This window comes from Mus caroli, unplaced genomic scaffold (assembly GCF_978045245.1).
Source record: "Mus caroli unplaced genomic scaffold, Mus_caroli_1 scaffold_11, whole genome shotgun sequence".
Taxonomy (NCBI): domain Eukaryota; kingdom Metazoa; phylum Chordata; class Mammalia; order Rodentia; family Muridae; genus Mus; species Mus caroli.
In genome coordinates, this window is record NW_028227266.1 from 72,169,400 (window position 1) to 72,190,526 (window position 21,127).

The 21,127-nt window shown below is 40.1% G+C and overlaps 1 protein-coding gene across 1 annotated transcript in view; it reads right to left on the bottom strand.

Annotated features, from left to right (window-relative positions):
- Unc13c (unc-13 homolog C) overlaps nucleotides 1-21,127 on the bottom strand; it is a 502,014-nt gene that overhangs the window by 32,280 nt on the left and 448,607 nt on the right. The window contains exons 29-30 of the mRNA XM_085844784.1: nucleotides 16,423-16,503; nucleotides 7,594-7,741 (exon numbers count right to left, since the gene is read on the bottom strand). Of these exons, the coding sequence (XP_085700910.1) occupies nucleotides 7,594-7,741; nucleotides 16,423-16,503 (229 nt within the window). The remainder of the gene's footprint in view (nucleotides 1-7,593; nucleotides 7,742-16,422; nucleotides 16,504-21,127) is intronic.

The window sequence follows — 21,127 nt, forward strand, 5'->3', positions numbered from 1 at the left end:
ATGCAAGCATACTGCCACCTGAGTACATACCCTAGCCTTGGATTTTTCTTACTATTGCCAGAGCACTATATAATGACTGGTGAATTTCTTCATTGAATGAGTTTTGTAAGTTATGAACTGCATGGTCAGTGGCTGTATATGTGGAGGTATTGTGTGTGACCTCTGCCCCAGGAAAGTTTCCTATCCACAGGGCAATTCTGAAACCCTTTGAACTAAACAAGAAAATTTAACCCTACTGTTTATTTCAGCCTGCAAATGAAAACCCTGGGTCCCAAAAGACTTCAAAAAAAAATCTATCACTTTGAATTAATTACACCTTGGCAAGCAATCAATAAAGCCATAATTTACTTTGCAGAGCAAAGTGTGGTCATTGTATTTCTTTGTTAAATGAAATTTATGGTTTAAGATAAAATACCTGGACATTATGGATTAATTTTAAGGTGCATAAAATCATAAAGAGGCAGAAAATATCTATCATAATTTGTTACTCAATTGACACATTTATTTTAGGGACGTTGGAAATAAATTTATACATAATTTTTTCTTCTCTTCTCTAGTCCCACCCCCAAAGCACCACTCATGTCTCACTTAGATGCTTTGTCTGAGTCTCCAACATGTCTGCCTATTGCTTTAATATCAACACTTCCTATTTGCTACACCGGACATTTGCTCACATTGAGTCAATGATGTTCTTGTCTCTTGGGTGCAATGACGATCTCATACAGTTCCTGGAAGCAACATAAGCGAACTGCAGTAAAACACAAGTGAGGTGATAATAATTTGATGTCACCCCTGATGGCAGATGCTTGTATTTGTGCTGAAAAAAAAAGTACAGGGTTCACTTTCATAATTTATGTAGCTCAACTTTACATTTGAGAAGCAGAGAAAACTATAAGTCAAGAAGTCAGGAATTCCAATGCTGCTAACATTGAATATAACTGAGGAATGAGATCTGCCTTGTATACCCCACCCCCCAAAAAATAAAGAAAAAGAAAATCATAGAAATACACAATTAGTGTAGGCAGGTAGTGTTATTAAAAAAATTAATCTTTCAGGCATTTGTGGCAGAACACAGAATTAAGAAACAATGGAACTACACTTTAATGGGCCTGAAGACCCCAGGTGTGACTTGATCTTTCTTCTCATGAGCTTCTGAGAGGTCGCTCATGGCCTGAGCTCACAGGGTACGCATAGGCACACCCATGGTGTCTATCACATGCAGAGCCCCCCAGCCTCATGGGAAGAGGGGAGGGTACCAAGAATGGCAAAAGGAAACCCCAGTGCATGGTGCTGGAGCACACTCTTTAAAATGTCTGAAATAAGAGGGCATGTTTACCTCTTACTAGGGCCTGAGCCAAACCAGTAGCAAGTCATTTTTTTCCTAGTTGCTTTTGAGTTTTATGTGACAAATTGAAAAAACATGGCTTTTAAAGAATTTGATGAAAAAAATCAATAATCTAATTTTATCTAACTCCATCTACCTGTCCAGTGGCACTCACTATCTCCTTCCTTGCATGATAAGTAATAAATAGTGCCAGTCATAAATTTCCAACTTTCCCCCTCTATCTACCTCTCCCTCTTTCTCTATCTGGCTTTGTCTCTCTGTCTTTTAGCATTCCATAGTTTTCTAGCACAAGATCATGAATAGCAGGTTTCAAAGAAGATTGTGGTCAGATAAATTCAAATATGAATGCTCCTATAAAACTTATAACTGCATAATTCAAATTATAGGACCCCATGATATTACATAATTTAAAATAGTTATGCCTAAATAAAGAACAACACTCATTTGTCCTAATATCTTGTGATTTTTAGCAGGCCTTTTACCAAGTATGAGTGGATGAATGAACAGAGTCCTTGTGAGAAGGCAAAATTATCATCCAGCAACTATGCTATGACTCCCAGCATTGAGAATGATACAGGATGGGCACTTATGCAGGTAGGGGATGGGCATGAGAAAGGTGGGGTAGGGAGGGAGATGAGCCAGCCTATCCTCCACAGGAGCAAAGGTGTAGATGCCAGAAGGATGAAATCAGGCTACACACAAAAGGGTTTCCCCACAGTAGGAAGCTTTCCCTTATATTCACTGTGGGTTCTTATGGTGTGATTATTTCCAGCATTTAAAGTGTCCTGGTTCCTGAGCATGCCCGGTCTACCTAGATGAATGAGAGTGGGCTAGCTGGCTTTGTCAGTTTGATGCAAATCTAGACATATGTGGGAAGAGGTAATCTTAACTGAGACAATGCTTCCATAGATAGGTTTGTAGTGAAGTCTGTGAAGTGGATTAATGATGGATGTAGGAGGACCCTGCTCACTGTGGGTGGTACCAGCCCTGGGCAGGTAGTCTTGCGATATATAAGAGCGCAGGCTGAGCAAGCTATGAGGAGGAAAAGCAGTAAGCAGTGTTCTTTCATGGTCTCTGCCTCCAGGTTTCTGCCTTGAGTTCTTTCTATGATTTCTTTTAATGATGAACTGTGATGTAGAAATGTAAGCAAAATTACCCCTTTCCTCCCCAAGTAGCTTTTGGTCATGGTGTTTATCATAGCAGTAGAAACCCTATCAAAGACAGAGAGGACTCTAGAAAACAAATGGTCAAGTTAACAAGTTTTGAAGAGTTAGTCATCGACAGGAAAACAAAATTATCAATGTAGAGTCTGCCTACTGAGCAAGGAGGAGATTTCAACCATATTAAAATGCACACTTAGTGCCAGTGAGATGGCCCAGAGGGTAAGGAAACTTACCGGCAAGGCCAACAGTCTGAGTTTGATCCCCAGGACCCACAAGGGAAGGAGAGAACCACATCCCATAAGGTGTCCACAGGCCATGGGAGAGATGCACAGTTCCCCAACTTAAGTATAACAGAAGTTGTTTAAAATGCAGAATGGGACAGAAGATAAAGCAGCACTAATTATTTACCATGAGCTGGAAGGTCATGGGAAGCCCTCCCACAGTGGTCTTCTCAGGAAAATGGTGGTAGGTGAAGAACATCGTCTTTATTACCAAACTACGTGGCTCAGAACTTGACGGCATCTCTGTATCTATGCCTGACTCTGCATATTCACCTGGCTGCTGTGAGCACGTCATTAGTTCCATGAAATTTGCGGAAGAACATCACAATTGCAGCCAGCCAGTTTTCTGGATAGTAGCAGATGTATGCCTGGTCTTCCTCCAACCTTACCTAGCAAGCCATTCCAGCTATATGGAAAGGGGTCAGTCATCCTGCTGAGAGCCTGTCACAGTGTCCTTCCCATTAAAGCTGTCTGTGGGGAGTGTCATAGTCCTGTGACATTCGAGAAAGCAAGCTTCACATATTCTCCACACGTCTGTTTGTGCCTCTAGAGAAAGGTTGAGCCACTTAAGTGGTCTCTGGGGACAGGGCACGATAGGTCGGTTGGAAGCAGTCAGAGCTCTGGTTATATCTGAAGGCTTATCCACTAAATTTGAGACACTACTTTTAAAAACCATCATGAAGTTAGAAATGGCTGGGTACTCTAGTGTTGGTCCCCTACACTGAAGACATTCCAAGCTTTCTCCCAGGATTGACCATCAGACGAAGGTTCACTGTGGCCCTAGGAATTCAAAGTTCATTTCTGTACTTAAATGCTAGTTCTTTTTGCTTTAGGAACAAAGTATTTTTAATGCTAAGTTCTTCCTACACGTTTTGACTCTTACCAAGAGTCAAAACGAAATGAAACAAAACGAGAAAATCCTTTTCACAATGAACCACATCTAATGATGGGCACATCTTTTATATCTTGAGGAACATAACTAAAGATAATTAATAGCTCCTCTAGGTCATATGGGTCCAGAAGACTATATTTGTGAAGCCTCCAAATTTTACTGCTAAGAATAAGAATGTGCTTAGGTAACTAATTTCTCCCTCAAACTCTATATGTTGATGACATATATTGTCACAAATGACACAATTTACACTAAATTATAAAAATGATGTAACTATAATTGACCAGAATCCATATAACCCTAGTTCAATATAATGGTTATATTGAAGTCAACTCACAGAATCCAAATGTGAGTCTATAGCTTTATGTTTTCTGTTTCAAACTAAAATATACTAGACCCTACTTCTGCTGAATACAAATTGGTAAAATGATGAAAATTATCTGTTTTCATACATTTCAATAAGCAGAAACACAAAGGTTTTATTCAAAAGAGAAAAAAAAGATTCTCGGGATATAAGCACTTCCACTCATAGGTTTTAATTCACGTTCATTAACTGGAAGAGATTATTTTTCTTTATGAGACAATTGTAACTTAGACATAAAATATCCCTTTTCTGTGAAAAGCTTTTGTGATCACGTTTTTCATGCCATAATAAAAACTCAGATAAGGAAACAGAACGAGATTCAGGGTGGCTCAGCAATGAATCATCCTATGCCTCCCTCCAAACCGTGTTACCCACTGAATAAACTGCACTTAATATGTTCAAGTCTCATACATTTTTCACTGTCTGCGCTACCATGAAATATTCAAAGGGCCCTGGTTTAATGAAATAGCTGTTAGGAAAAGCACCTTTTTTTCCTGGTGAATATTAAGATGCAAGAAACACATTTTGGATCAGCTTCTAAAACCATAAGCCATGTATTCCTGAGGAGAGACAGTGACAGAAAGAGCCCCTTCCCACCTTTCAAGCCAACTACCCAACTCAAACCCCTGAGTCAACTCCTAGGTGAAGAAAATATCAAAATAATTTCTACTAATCTCACTCCAAACTGACTAAAGTATTTATGCATTTTAATTCTGTAGAAATGTCCAAGTCTTTTTACATTATGTCTAGTGAGCTAAATGTAAAGAATTGGTGTCTACACAGTCACTGTGTGGGGATTTTGAAACTTCAAGAGCAAAGGCTTCTTGTTTGGCACATTCTATGTTCAAAACACCTCCTTTTGTTTCCCCTTCACTTCACTGACTTACTTTTCTCCCTTTCCCACTAAGCAGGGCTTCCAACCTCTGTGCTGTGGTCCCTTAGGCTTATTTGTTTTCATACTTGACCTCCAGATTTGGTGGGGAGAACCTCAAAGTAGGTCCTAACAGGAAAAAAGTGGGTCACTGGAGGTGTCTCTGATAACCCTGATTCACTTTCTCTCTGCTCTGTGTGGCCTAACCAGGGATGGAACGTTGTGGGGCATTGGGTTATGCACAGACAGTCTGGTCTCCAGTTGAGCTGAGGTCTGAACCCCGGAAGGGTGATAATTCACCTACGTGACACGGTAGGTGTTCCCTCATGCTCCTAGAACTCTGGCTCCTGCCTAAGTTACTGCCCCCAACAGCCCCCACAAGAGAAGTGTGGCTAGAAGTCTTAGGCAATGCCCCAAGCTTCTGACCTTCAGGCTAAACTCCTCCCCAATTACCTAGCAACAGTAAGATAAGACATCATACTTTAAAAGGGGCTGTTTGGCCCCTCCTTGTTCTCTCACTTCTCTCTCTCCCCTCTCCCTCTCCCCTCTCCCCTCTCTCCCCTTTCTCCCCTCTCCCCTCCCCTCTCTCCCTTCTCCTCTCTCCCCTCTACCTCTTACTCTTTTTCTTTCTAGCCTTTCCTCTCTCTCTCTCTCTTTCTACCTTCTTTCTTTCTCCCTGCCATTCTACAATAAAGCTCTAAAACCATAGAGAGTCTCTGCTCATCAAGATCCGCTGTGCTTACTCTCACCAGTGTGGGAACCTCTCTTCCCTCATCCCTCTCTCCCATAACTCTGAGGCTCCCAGGTTGGGCTGCCCCTTGTCCACCCCCCAAAGAGTGGGTCAGAGGCTTGGTTGTCCACCCAGGGCTGAGTGGAAAGAGTCTGGCAGCCCTCCCACGTCCACCTGACCAGAGCATAGGTGGAACTCTGGCGAGGCATGGGTCCTCCCTTCCCCTCCTTCCCCTAGGTCCCCTTTTGAGTTCCCACAGAACATGACTGCCTCCTGCTTCTGTTGCCCTCCCTCCCTTCCCAACCATCACGGGTTATGCACTTTCAAACTATGAGCAACCCCTCCCATTCTTAAGTTGCTTCTTATCAGGTATTTCATCACAAGAAAACAACTAGTACAGAGACATATTTACTTATCATTTCTGTGTAGTCTGTGTATAGTAGGGTGACCATAGCATCTTTGAGCTCTTCCTGGTAGATGCTGGACACATAACCCCTGTTCTGGGATGGACAAAGATTCCCAGACATGGCCTACTTTCTGAGACCATTTCCCCTGCATGTAGAACCACTTTGCTAGATCAACTGATAAATGACATTGCAGTCTCTACTGGACTGTTTATTGCATGGTCTGGGTTGGTGGTGATGCTCAGGAATATCTGTATGAATATAGAGTAAGATGGCGCCTTCATGTTGCAGGCAGTGTCAGGATATTAAAAATGGGTCAACTGAGCTTAGTTTCACATAAGACCTTAGGAATCCCTCTATATCCATTTTGGATTTAGGATTTATTTTCTAGCCTTTGGGATAGAAAGAGAAGAAAGTATTGTTCTAATACAGTAGATTTCATTTGAACTCTGGCTCATAAATTTCTAATGAGACATAAGGAAAAAAATCAGTGTTTTTTTTCTTCCTTTTTCCTTCTCAATACTGATGATACTTCAAATGTGTTTCACATAGAGAAAAGAAGGGGAGAGAAAGAGGATAAAATAGGAGAGAGAAAAGGGCAAGACAAAAAAAAAAGAAGAAGAAGAATGGGAAAAGTAACAAGATCAACCAATCTATAAAAAAATTAATTCAAACAATCCTTTTAAAGGAAGCATGTCTTCCAGTTTGAACATAGCCCAAAGAAATTATTAAATTGAAAGCAATTGTCTTTCCCCTTCAGTATAACATTACAGTTTATCTAACATAGACAGAGAATATTGGAGAGAAAATCAAGAAAAATAAATCTTATTTAAAAAAAAAAAACAAAGGAAAAAGAAGAAAAGTTGACTTTTGTTCATGGCCTCTATGCTAAAGGAAGGAGGCACGAGATGGAAGACACACCAGAGAGGCAGACCTCTGGGCAGCCATTGAGCTGTCACAATTTCTATCCAGGAGGTGTTCAGGGCTTGAGAGCACAGAATCTACATCTGGATGTAAAAGATGGAATCCAACTTACCATTTTTAAGCAAATAAACTCAAGTTTGGGCTCTCCTAGAAATAAATCCATAGACAAACATTTAAGCGTGGGAAGGGGTCTACTTGTCATCAAATGCTACCTCTGCACATGGTCCTGAGGGAGTCCATCAGGGATGGCAGCTATGAAGCACTTGGAAAGGAAGGGAGGAGGTGAGAGGGGTAGGAGAGAGAGAGAGAGAGAAAGAAAACTAGAATGGACAATATTCTCAGCCAACCACCTCTGAGAAGAACCTGAACCTCATTCTCATGAAACGCTGGGGTGAATATGTAGACTGAACATCAGTTGTGAAAATACCTCCTTTTGTCTGAGCTACCCACTTCCTGTTCTTTTTATTTATAAAGAATGCTGGAAGCTGTGGTATTCTCTCTTAACCAAGACCCTCTCTTTTAACCACACTTGACATTCTCAACACTATTTCTGTAACTGTGAGGTTGATTTTTGATTTGATGATCTAGGAGCCTCTCTCTCAGGCCAAGAGCTACTTACTCTGTGATCCCTGTGTCTCTATGAACTTCTTGATCAAAGCATCAGTAGTTTGTGTGTAGAGGCTGAGAGCGTATCTCAGGGAATGAAGATCTGGGCTTTTCTCCAGAAAATTCTTCTTCAGGCCATTTCCTCCTGCATGAAAATATTGCTAAGAAGAAAAGAGAAAGGGGAAGTTATATGGGTAAAGGATTTGGAGGAGACATTGGAGGAAGGAATTTCTCACTCTAATAGTGAAGCTTAAAAAAAAATCCCATTAGGTAAGCTGTTAGGTAAGCACTTAGGAAGCATGCACTGTTAGTCCAGTGCTAAGTCATCACCAACTAACTTAGGTTAAAGGCAGCTCTCTGGAGGCCTAAGATGTTTTCTTAAAATGTCAGTTATATAAAGGGGACCTTGACAGGACAGTAGTTCGAATCCCTCCAGCATGGCAGGCTTCAGGAACCATGATCAACTTGATTGTTTATTGTTGTTTCCAAAGAATAATGAAAGTTGCCAACACTTTATAAAGAAATTAGACCCTGTTACATATTTTACAGATACTTATTTTCTCCAAATTTTTGACCAGGCATCCACGGCTCCTCCCTGTCCATCTTCATATTGTGCCCCTGTGCAGGTACGGGCCAACCTGAGGAGGCACAGTGCTCCTCGAAAACATCCTCAAACATCCACTTTATTTTTCTATGCTCCTGTCACTTAACAAATTCAAACCGTCTCAGTTTTTACATGCAATAGAGTAGGTCTGTGCTCGTTGACCATCAGTGTTGGCATTGAGGGATCTTGGCATTCTTCATGTTGTGCTGTGGTATGCACAGACATCTTTCTGAAATGTCTAGAAGTTGGTGATGGACCTATACACATTTCTGTTTATACAAGATGTTTATAATATTCCATTGAATTTAGATGGATGATTCTCTCCTAGTTTTTCTTTACATCAACAATGTTAAATTTGGAACCCAAGCCCTCTTTGGTAACTGTGGTCCCCTAGAATCTATAATTGTCAACATTTTCAGTATTGTAACATTCTCCAATGTTAAAAGAATATTTGAGGATGGGTTCTTAACCCACTGAGATATCTTTCTAGACCCTTGTTATGTATTTTGATCTTGTAAGATGTTGAAACATTTTGTATATGGAAGGTATTTATTGAAAACTAGGAGTCTGAAATTATTTTGAATATCAATGGATAAACTATGTGATTGTTTCTTCAAAAAAACACAACAGGACATTTCAGGATAAAAAAAATCCTATTAAATTGAAATACTGAGGGATGAAGGTTCAGCCCCCCCCCCCACCCAACACCTGGAATCCTTGATCTCTGTAAAGTTGATAGAGTTGCCATTAAGTTTTGATGGATCTGTCTGTCTGTGGATGTGTCTGTCTGTGGATCTGTCTGTCTGAGCTTAGTTCAGAAATTCTTAACTTCCTCTTTTTCTGCTTTTCTGTATCTTTCTTTTGGATGCTGGTCAGAGCCTAAGTGTGTTTCCTCTAGTACTTTGGATTCTTCTTTTTTCTTTCTTCTTTCTTCTTTCTTCTTTCTTCTTTCTTTCTTCTTCTTCTTCTTCTTCTTCTTCTTCTTCTTCTTCTTCTTCTTCTTCTTCTTCTTCTTCTTCCTTCTTCCTTCTTCCTTCTTCCTTCTTCCTTCTTCCTTTCTTCCTTCTTCCTTCTTTTTCTTTTTCTTTTTCTTTCTTCTTCTTCTTCTTCTTCTTTTCTTCTTCTTTCTTCTTTCTTCTTCTTCTTTCTCCTTCTCCTTCTCCTTCTCCTTTTCCTCCTCCTCCTCCTCTTCTTCTTCTTCCCTCCCTCCCTCCCTCCCTCCCTCCCTCCCTCCCTCCCTCCCTCCCTCCCTCCCTCTCTCCCTCCCTCTCCCCCCTCTCTCTCCCTCTTTCTTTCTTTCTTTCTTTCTTTCTTTCTTTCTTTCTTTCTTTCTTTCTTTCTTTCTTTCTTTCTTTCCTCTTTGTCTAAATTTCTTCTCCTCATAATTATGGCTACCTGTCTGTCACATGGCTGACCTTTATGCCCAGATAACTCAAATGGAAAAGCCTTTTTTACTTTCCTTTTTTAACCTGCTTCTCTCTTAGAAACTGCTGAGGTTTTCAGTTTGCCTGTCATGGGTTTTTTTCTTTTAAACTCTAAAATTATCTTTGAGCTCCAAAAAAGATATTTGATAACATACACAATAGAGGAGAGCAAATGATTTCACTATGGAAGCAGTCAATAAAGGGCTCTGAAAGAAATTCTGATGGAATGACAAACAGATCTGTTTCTTAGGACTCCTAGGTTTTTATGGTTTCAGACAAGGTCTCATGTAGTTCAGGATGTGCTTGAACTCAGTACATAGCTAAGAATGTCCTTGAACTTCTTATCCTCCTGCCTCCATCTCTAGAGCACTTCAACTATAGGCATGCTATACCACAGTATACTTTGCTGTAGATGGAACCCTGGGCTCCATGTGTGCTGGGAAAGTACTCTACCAACAGAGCCACATCGACAACCTAGTACCACCGTTTTTAACTGAAGTGACCATTAGGTAATCCACTGCAGTGATCTAGATACTGGACAACTATACTGCATCACTAGCAGGACCCCTGCGGTTCTCAGCATTGTCTAACAAGAACTGAGAGACCTGATGGTTCTCACACAGTGTTCCCCTACAGCATTTAAACATTGTCTGTTATTTTTTTTCTACTCTAATTTCTAATCATACACCCTAGGATAAATGCATTGCCTCAAGGCTGTACAAGTCCTAGAAGAGCAAAGAGAGGCCACAGGCTCAGAGATGCAGAAAGCTTCTCACATAGTCAAGGGGATGAGGCTTAGTAAAGACATCTCTTTAATCCTCTCTTAATAGTCCTGGTTTCTAAAACTATGTGGCCATAGAAGATCTATGGCGAGCAGTTCTGAGGATACAGATGTCCCATAGAATAGGATTTGGAGAAACTGTGAAAGAATAACAAAACCAGACTTGTCACGATTGAGAGAATTTTAAAGGCCTAGAATTGTTTGTGGAGGAAGGGAATAAAATCTAAAGTACCAAAATGTAAACTTCATGTTCATCCTTGAACTCTTTGTAGGAAGACGTATTTTTCTGCTCAGGCATTATCTTGTAAATCTAGAAGAAGTGGAGATGCTAGTCATGAAACAAAAATAGAAATATGCTCTGGGTTTGTTTCTGAGTAGAGCCAGGGTCTCCCTGGGGTTTTCAGTGATGTTGCTTAACTGACTTCTTGCTTTTGGCATTAGGGATTCTGTTAAGGGCCCAGTAAGCAGGGTATTTAAGAGAGCAGATTGGTTGGGGAAGAAATGACTTTGTGTTTAGAGAGTACTTTGTAGGGGATGTTGCAAGGCTGGAGTCTTGGATAGAGGGTAATGCTGTCAGGGAGAAAACAAGCCATGAGCTGTAGGAAATAGAAACATCCAGAGAGACAAATGACACAGTCATTGGCTTCTCAGTCAGTGAAGGAAATCATTTCTGTGCTTATGGAAGTATGGACTCCCAAGACATGCTTTATGCAAACTTTCACTCATAGTTGTAGCTGAGTGACGGCGCCCCAGAGAAAGAAATCAGGAGGAAGAGGGCTAGCTGTATAGCATGGACCTTGAGAATCAAGAGATTTTTGCACAGTCTATGTCCTTTGCCAACCCCGAAAGAACAAGAGAGTGGGCTGCTTATTTGACTGAGGCTTGAAGAACACCCGTGTGAGAATGAAAGTCTTAAGTCTTAAATAAATGTCACCATCCGCAGCTCAGCACAGTTCAGTTCTCCTTTCATTATGGTGAATTACACGCCAGAAAGAAATTACATGCTACAGGGGAATAATATGCCAGAAGAAAATTTAAAGATAGAGGCTTTTGAGGCTTTCTGAAGGTTTTCCCCATGCATGTGGAAGGAGATTCTTTTCCATCAGTAATAAACAAAAGACAGATGGTTGCTTACTATTCTCTAACTAGCCACATAACCCAAACCTCTCCAATTTGACCTCTTAAGGACTTCTATTTATACTGGTGTAAATTGGGAAAGATAGCTAAAAGAAGTCACGGCAAGTTATTTCTTCCTCATTAAGCAAAAGAACATTTGAATTCTCTGTTGAGGGACTGTGAGGAAATTGACTGTTTACAAGGAATACGGATGTCAGTTGGGTTCCACACTATCTGTGCCTGGTCCTGTGTTGGCTGATGCTCCACTATGCACTCAAGATGACAAAGGAAGAAAGCACACTTGTCAAATATGTCCTTGAAAATTGGACCAGAGCTCAAGGTTATTATGCAGATAATTATGGTGGAAGCAACACCATGGTATTCTAGAAATATAAGTCTGTATTTACCAGATGAAATGGCAGAACGATGGTGGCTAGACCTAGATTTATGCAACCTCTGTGTTAACCTAGGATGCTTCTCCTTGTCCCCAATCTCACTGTGTCTATGTTTCTTCAAGTCTCTGTGTTTCTTCCCTTTCCACATCACTCACATCTGTCTTTCATTTTTGCCAGTGTATCACTCTCTTAATGATGGCCTAACCTAGGACTAGCTGTTACTCATCTCTGACTTGATCATGAACCACACAGTCTATTATGTATATTTCCATATGATGTTATGCTGAGATGATAATTTCAGTAAGTCATAATATCAGTTCACCAATGAGTCCTCTTTTATAAGGGGACACAAAATGACTTGACTTTCAATTCAGACATTTAATGTCAATCAATCCCAGTTTACATTACTTCAATATGCCTTTACATTGCTTCAATATTCCAACTTCCAGTAAAGTCTAGCCCAGTCTCTCAAGTAGTCGAGTCTGGACCCCATACTCCTGATGTGTTTATTTCCATGGTGAATTCCTTTCTCTCTGTCTATGTTCATGTTGTGAATTACGTGGACATCCTCCACATAAAACTTCCAATCAACCCAGTGACATCCCACACAGCCTTCCAGACCACAGCAGCTCTTCCCAAACTCTTGACTCCTCCTGGCTGAGGAGATTTTCTATATCTTGACTACCTTCTTTTTCTTTCAAAGATTTTAATTTTATTCATGTATGAGTGTGTCTGTGTATACATGAAAAGGGCATTGGGGTCCTTCAGAAAGGAGTTACAGATGTTTATAAGCCACTCACTTCTTCCCATAGGGGCATCTCTGGGAGAGTTAATGAACCCTGGTGGTTTATGCTCTTACAGGGATAAGTTGCTGTGATAAAGAGGAAATCAAAAGCCCAGTGGCCTAGACCCTAAGAACCTGAGCCACTGCCAGAGAAAAGAATCAGACTTAATAGTGACATCCACTGAGTAGATGGAAGGCACTGAGAGGACAGGAAGGAAAATACTGTAGACTGTGGGAGCCTGGCTTTCATGATGGAAAAAGTGCATCATGCAGCGCTCCTCAGGAGATACAAAAGTTTAAGATTTATGAAGAAATCTGTACGTGCCATGAACTCTTTAGTGAGAAGTCATCTAGTCTCCCACTGAGCCTTCAGGTAGCAGTGAATATGAGTCATCTACTCTCCCAAAATTCTACTTGCCAGTGATCAAGTTTCTGTCTCCATTTCAAGCATTTTCCTTGTGTACATCTCCATAGTCATCCCTGACAAAGTCTTCCATGTCAGACTCCTTCAAACTCTGGCTTCACTAATACCAGGGTGGCTGTATCTATCCTTTCTCACTAGGGGTTGGGAAGAGTAGTCTCGAAGCACCATGTGCTGTATCTTAATGTTTAACCCTTCCCCTAGCACCCCTGTTTTCTGAAACTGCAGAAAACAAAGCCTTTCAGACCTGCCTGTGATTTGTGAGAAGAAAATTATCCTTCCAAACATAAACCCAGAAAACGTTCTTATCTGAATGCTGAGTACCCTTTCCTTTTCTAATCCCAATAAAATCCCATGACCTCTTTTGACCTTTTCACGTTGATCATTCACAGTCTGTTTTTACTAAAGTATTAGAACATGCAATTTTTTTTTTTGTCCCAGTCTGCAAAGAAGCACTTTTTCCTTTTGGTTCCATGTACTATTTTGGCTGCAAATTCCCATCTTCACAGTTTTTTTCTTTAGACTGTAACATACATTTGGCAAACTCAAGTTGATAACTCATTATGTACACTTAGAAGCAAGCATTGCCTCCCTTTTATCTATAGGTCTTTTAAAGACACTACTTGATAGATATTCTAAAAATATTTTCTACACATCTTGATTCTTCTTGTATGCGTCAGATTGGATTTACTGATCTCAGCAGTGAGTGTCCCCTTTCCTGACAAATTGAAATTGGGATGCTTGACTCTAGTGTTTAAATCTGGGCATTCTGGCCTCAATCTAGCCTCCCTTCTTGCTTTGTGATACTTGACCAACTGAGGTCTATTCTTCATCCAGACTGCATGAGGGTTTCAGGATGGATACATTCTCTCTCAGCACTCACCTCTTTTCTCTCAGACCTGAGAAATGCCTTCGCTCACACTTTCCTCTCTCTTCTGTCTCTAACCCCTTTGGCACCCCTCCTTGTGAAAGTGTTATCATAGACAACTAGAGAGGACTCATTCGTTATTCTTTCTGCATTCCCCTGGACTCTGACCAAGTACCTCTGTTTCTTGGTTGTTGTTATTTATGTTCCTAATTCAAAGACTCTTGGTCTCCATTTACTTCTCACTCACTGCTCTTTCTAGGTACAGTGAACTCTTAGGTAACGACATTTGAATCTCAATGTGGCAGACTAAGGTGGGTTATTTTATTCTTTCTATAAGCAGCTGAATTTTAAATGATGTTCAGACTATGTAAAGTCTGAACAATGTGCAGTGATAAAGTAAACGATGCTGAGAAGTCACTGAAGTTGGATAATGGAGCAGAGTGCAGCATGGAATTTCAGAGGCTTGTACTGTCATTTAAAACTCATGCTCAGCTATCTGGCTATATCTTGAATACAAATAACAGTGTTACCTAGGTCTGGGGAAAAGGAAATAGGAATTTGTTCAGTCTGACGTGCAGGGTATTTATGAGAATCTGATGAGGTAGTGCACACATGAGAAAGCTTTGACATATGCCACCAGTAGTTCTGCCTGTTTTCTATAATCTCCCCAACATTTCTTTTCCATCCTCGGCCTCCGGGACTTAATTGACCTAAAAAAGAATGAGGGGTCATCCGCTCAGCAGTCTTTGGGAGTCAGCTGGGTGGTACCTGCTGCTACTTTGCTTTAAGAACATCTTTCTCCCAAGGCTCAGTTGTACTGTAGAGTTCTCTGACTGGGCTCCAGACAGTCATGGAAGTATTAGTCCTTGGAAGTAGAGCTTTGGAAAGCTAATGATGGGATCCAGGTAAAAAGTTAGGCAGATAGGTAGAAAACTGGGTCAGGAGAATGTCCTCGCAGGCACAGTGGGCTTAACGAGGCAATTTCTGTTGGAATTGCATGACAGAATTTAGGGATGTGGGGAACTGGGTGCCACAGGCTCTGAAGTACCAGAGTTAGAATCCAGTCCTGGAGAGTGATGATTTAGGAGGAACTAACAGGCTGGTGGGCAACAGGTAGGAGCTGTGTTCCCAAAGAACCCAGAAGTGCCATGTGGCTGGGTCTTAATTCTACATTTACACCAGTCATAGGTGCTAGACATTGAGATACACCTAGGAGGGATTCATTTGAGGATGGAGGTTGACCTACAGTTTGGGGGAGAATTCAACCTGCAGGGGGTGGGCATATGGTCCCAGCCAGAATAATTAGAGAATGATTAAAATGGAGACAGGAGTCAGCTTGATCAATATACGGATGGACACTCGGCATTTCTACAGGACACATGTCATTCTTTTCACCCCAAAGCATGGATTGATTGTTCTCATAAAATCCATGAGGGGCTGAGCTTGAATCCTAAAGTTTTATTTTTCTTTCAGAATGCATTCTAGATTGTCTTCTCCTCTCTAGCACTATTTTTTCCTACATTGCCAAGAGTATCCCCATAACTCTACATATCAGGCAATTCTTGCTAAAATTTTGTAAACTTTCAGAAAAATAATTAGTTTTGATTTGATTTTTTTTTTCTGTATTTGATGTTGTTATTGTCACCTCTCCATATCATTTTATGACACCAGGTATGGTGGAGGTGGCACAGGACTCAGAACAATGAGGTGGGGGGAGTCAAAGTAGCCGACAGCTCTTCATTACATAGGTGTGCAAGATGACTGATGTCTCTTTCAGTGAGGAGTGGAACCAGTAGATATAATTTACTGCCTTCCAGCCCTTTAATACAGTGTGCACGCGCGCGTGCACACACACACACACACACACACACACACACACACACACACACAGTGTTATAAGTCACATTGAGATCCATACACATTTAACTGTTGCTACTTCTCGTCAGTCCTTTGCTATGTGAGATTAATGCTTGGAATATAAAACTTCTGGGTGTTCAATGGAACTCAGAATGAAATTTTATTGTATTAATAAGAGAGAGTAGGAGGTTGGTGTTTTAAAAACTATTTCCATAAGCATTGAAATCCTAAATACAAATGATGCTAACTTAGAATCCTCCTGAACCATCTGTTCAACTGAATGGGCAGAGAGGGAGCGAGGGGGGGTGTATATGTCTTTCTCAGAGAACATATGTGATAATATAAGTTTCATTCACATTTTCTGGAGAGATTCAGAGCAAGAAGTAGAAAATAAGAGTGTGCCATGGATGAAGTAAAGTAGATGAATGAGCTGGAGTTAGCAGAGATCTGGAATGCATCTCCTGATCACAGCTGGGACAGTTGCACAGTAGGGACTTCACTGTGGAGAGATGAAGGTGCCCCACACAGTAGGGACTTCACCGTGGAGAGATGGAGGTGCCCCTAGTGAATAACCAGGAGCACCATAACCTACCTTTATAGTGGCCAAGACCACCTCCACTATTGCACATTGTCTTGGTGTCAGACCCTTGGCATCTTCTCGAATCATATGCTCCTGGAAGATAGATTACACATTGCTCAGAAAATGGCAGGTGCATTTATTTAGCTACCCTCAAAGAGAATCTGTATGGTTTCCATTTTCCATTAAAAGAAATCTTCTTCAGGGTTTGGAGAGGTGGCTCAGCAGTAAAGAGCATTCACTGCTCTTACAGAGGACCTGGGTTCTGTTTCCAGCACAACCATCTAACTCCAGTTCCAGGGGATCTGGTGCCCTCCTCTGGCCTCTGCAGGTATTGTATGCACATGATGGTGTTACATATAAAAATAAATTTGGTCATTTTGTCACATGTTTTGACAAATGTCCATTTGTCAAAAGAGAGCTAAGCTGCCTGATTAAAAATGAAAGTCTGGCAGAGGCATATCATTATTTGCATTCCAAACTTAAGTTAAACTAACATTCCAAGTTAAGTAAAAAGATAATACATCCTAAAGCCTGTGTCCCCAAGGCTTTTCACTTTAACTCCCTGACTTATGCTCTGTCCCTCTGAAGAGTTCAGGGTATCAAGGAGATTAAGGGGGGGTAAGCTCGGCTTCCTAATTACCGCTGTGTGCTTTAGGAATAATGTTCCAGTTGATACTCTTCCCCAGATCCTCCTGATGTTTGTCCCTTCCTGGGCAGAGCCTCAAAGAATAAATCAAATCAGCTGCGGAGCTTTTCAGTCTTTTTAGTCATTCTAACACTTTAATAACTGTTAAATGATGGTTTAATAACTAGATTTTCCTAATTGTTTGCTGTGGTATGTCTCAAGGCAACATTCAAAGATTATTTATGAAAAAGATGGTAGAAAGATAGAGAAAAATAACATTCAAAAATTTTCTAAAAGAAAAATTTATTAAGTAGTCCTGATGGTACACATTGATACTATCTTTCAGGGCTATGCTATTCTATCTAGCAAAGCTCAGCATACTTATCAATGCTTGCTCTTAATAATATTTAAAAATAGATATTAATAAGTTATGTGTGCTGTTTTTACAAAGCTGTAATTGTTGCTGGCAATAACTCATTCAAATAATGGTGTCTCTGGTTGTCAATGTAAAAAAAAAGGTTTGTAATCAACTTACAATTTCAGGTGTATATTATTAAGTGATTTTGACATTGGGTCAATAGTCTAAAAAGATTGGAGGACGTTTAATTTTATTCTTCTGTCAAATAACTGTGATCCTATTAAATAGCAATAGGAACCTTACATAATACATATATATTATAAAGTCTATGGGTATGAAGTAACAAAAGCATATGTCAGATTGTCCAGTAAATACCTAGTAGTTTAATTTTCAACCATATAGAGCAGATTAAAAGAACTAAAACCAAGAAAAATTGAACTGGAGAACTAATACAGAAAAATCACTAAATATAGAAAAACAATTATTTCCTGTTTTTTCTTGATTCTGGGTTCTTTTAAAGGAGATAATTACCTATCTATATCCATCTATCTCTCAAAATAGATGAATTCTGAAATTATCCATTAGTATAATTTTTTCACTAATGTCACTCCAATAGGATCTACATTCAAACTAACAGCTTAAAAATAAAAGAGGCTTAATTTTTTTTAAAGAAAATAATACCCTAATTACATGAAAGTGATTAGCTTTGCTACTTGTGGAGTGCTTCCTGTTATCTGCAGTTCTGTTGTTTTGCATACGATTTTAGAGGATTTATACAAAGATCCAGTAACAACACAAGAGTAGTATGAGACGGGACATTTCCTCTCATTGCTATGCTATAATCCTCTGCATTACTTCGACGTTGATGTAATCAGTTTCCTTCCGTCATTAAGTCTATTTGTCCAAAACACAAACCGCTGGGTGCCTACATCTTTTCTATGCATCCCCCCTTCTTCCCACCTAGAAGGCACTGTAGCCTTTCTGGAGGAATCCAATCTGCATTTTAAACAAAGTAGATAAGGATCTGTATGTGAGTTAAGCCAACTGACCTATGCTATTTCATAGGCTAAAGCAATATTCCCTCAGAATCAATGATAAATCCATGCATCAGTAGACTTGATTGGGATTCTTGACATAGAGTTGGGAAGTGCCAGGTCTGGCATGGCCTTGGTAGGGACAGAATGACATGGTTCCTGCCCTGGGGACTGGGCCAGCAGGCATGGGCCTCCATGAGTGTCCATGGCCGATGTGGGTGTAAGGCTTGTTTGTATAATAACATGCATATTTTACATTCCTCCTTCAAGGACTGTCCTTCCTGTTAATGTCAATGACTCCATGATAATCAGAAACAACAAAGGCGTGGCTAATGTCTCAGCAAAAAGGTAAATGCTGGGACCTTCAGGACAGTCCTTAAGGCTCTGGAAAGGACTCTAAAAACAGGGTTCAAAAATATGTAATTTCTCAAAAAATAAGGATGGAGTATGAATTATATGTGTGGCTTCCCGAATCTAAAGGAACAAAACCAGCTGTGCTGTGAGCCACCTGGTCAGGATGATACTAAGGAAGGAGATAAAGACATTTGGGAGTGGTGATGGCAGGAGATCCTACCCAGCTAAGTTTTTTGTTTATGTTTTCAAAGGCAGACAGATTCCTGAGTTCAGGGTCAGCCTGGGACAGAGCAAGGTTAGGCCCTGGTGTGGTAGAAATGGTAATTTCAGTATGAAGCCCCATCCAGCTAGTTTTGGGGCTGTGTTTAACAGAGGAAGACAGATCTCTGAATTCTTTTGCAATGTTAAAAGAAAATATAAGAATTAAGTGGCTGGGTCTTGAGTCCTGTGCTAATTTATAAGATAATCAAAAGGGAGCCAGGAGTAAATGACTGGATTGATATGTAAAATAAAAGATTGGGTTTATGATCTACAAGAGATGAGCTATCCAGAGAATATATTTAGACTAGCAAATGAACTGCTTAGAGAACTGTCTCGAGCAGAAAATTTAGAGCAAACTCTCTGGAGATCTCCAGAAAAAGCACTAGATTGAAACCATGACTTGATTTTAAGTCATTTGTTTCACTGTTCCCAGACACCCCCTCCTCAGCTCCTTTCCAGGCTGAGGCTGCTCCTTCCAGGGAAGGAGCCTTTTCTTTATGTTGTTGATTTTGCTCTTTTTTCTTTTTCTTTTTTTTTCAATATCTGAGTCTCTTCTCCAATATCCTTTGAGGGAATGCTTAGGTGATCCATCCAACAGGGGAAGTGCAGAGTTGAGAGATGGTGAGGTACAGGGTCTTAAGACATGGTTAGAATCTCCGCTCAAGCAGCCATGGAAACCAGAGTCAGCCTGGTCCCTCTGATCTCAGGTAACAACTTCATTCTCTACGTACACTAGCTGTTCTTCCTGCCACTTGAAGCCAACAGAGCCAATACAACATTCTACTTGGAAAACAGAAACTTGGGTAAGAGAGTGTGTCCAAAATACATTGAAGTTGGAATCTGTTAGGGCACACATTTTTTAAAATTTTCTTTCATCTTTTCTTTTCTTTTTTTCTTTTCTCTTTTTTTGTAATGAGATCTAAACTGTTTCATTTTCATGATTTTATACGAGAAACTTTAGCCCCTTATCAATCTGCTTTTCATGGTAGGGTTCTGAAATCCCAATGTGGTAAATAAAAATGATAAAGAGACAAAGAGTCAAGATTCCAACCAACAGTAGTCATCTACTTTCCATATTCCATCTCAACCATCCTCAGCACCAAGTCCTTGTGGGAAGCAAGGAAGGAAGTTTAGGTGATGGTTACGGTTTTTCTTTAAAGATTTATTTATTTATTCCATGTATGTGAATACAGGATAGCTGTCTTCAGACACACCAGAAGAGGGCATCAGATCCCATTACAGATGGTTGTGAGCCACCATGTGGGTACTAGGAATTGAACTCGGTACCTCTGGGAGAGCAGTCCGTGCTTTTAAGTTATGTTTTTTTAAATATATAAAGATGTAATATAGGTGATAGCATTAGGATATTGACATTTTAATCACATGTCTTGGTGTTGTGATATAAAAACAATACTCATGACATGACACCTCTGAGGCAAGTGGCATGATGCTCACAGTAATTCTAAGAATCAAGTACTAAATTTCTCTATAATGTAAAAGCATTACATTATAAATTGGAAAACTAAGTGTTTAGCTCATGCAAAAGAGTTGAGAAAAAAATGAAACCCACCTTCCACACCTGCATCACATCCTTGAACTATATTCTAGTAGGTTGGGGCAGAATAGAAGCAACATATATTTTAACCAGAGAAGTTTGCATTTTACAGCTTATTCAAAGGCTTGCAAATCCCAAGCAATAATGAAGAGCAAAATTATTTTGTAAATAGATTTTTCACTTGTAATAGAGAGGTGAGCATGTTTGAGAGTTTAATGTCCTTTGTGGTGAATTTAATTTTCCTTTATTGTATTCCTTGACTTCAAGACCTTTCCAGGTTTCACCGACTGTATGTTGTATTCATTTTGCCTTTATTTAAAGCATGTTCAAAATAGTAAAACAAATAGGTCATGTTACTTGCTCCCAAATTTAGAATTTTTGAAAACAAATTATTTAGTTTTACTTTATCAGTGTTTCCCTTTATGTATGGCTTGTGTACCAATGTGTGCAGAGCACATATGGGCCAGAAGAGGGCATTGGATCCCCTGGAACTGGTGTTACAGATGCTTGTGGGCCACTCTAAGGGTGCT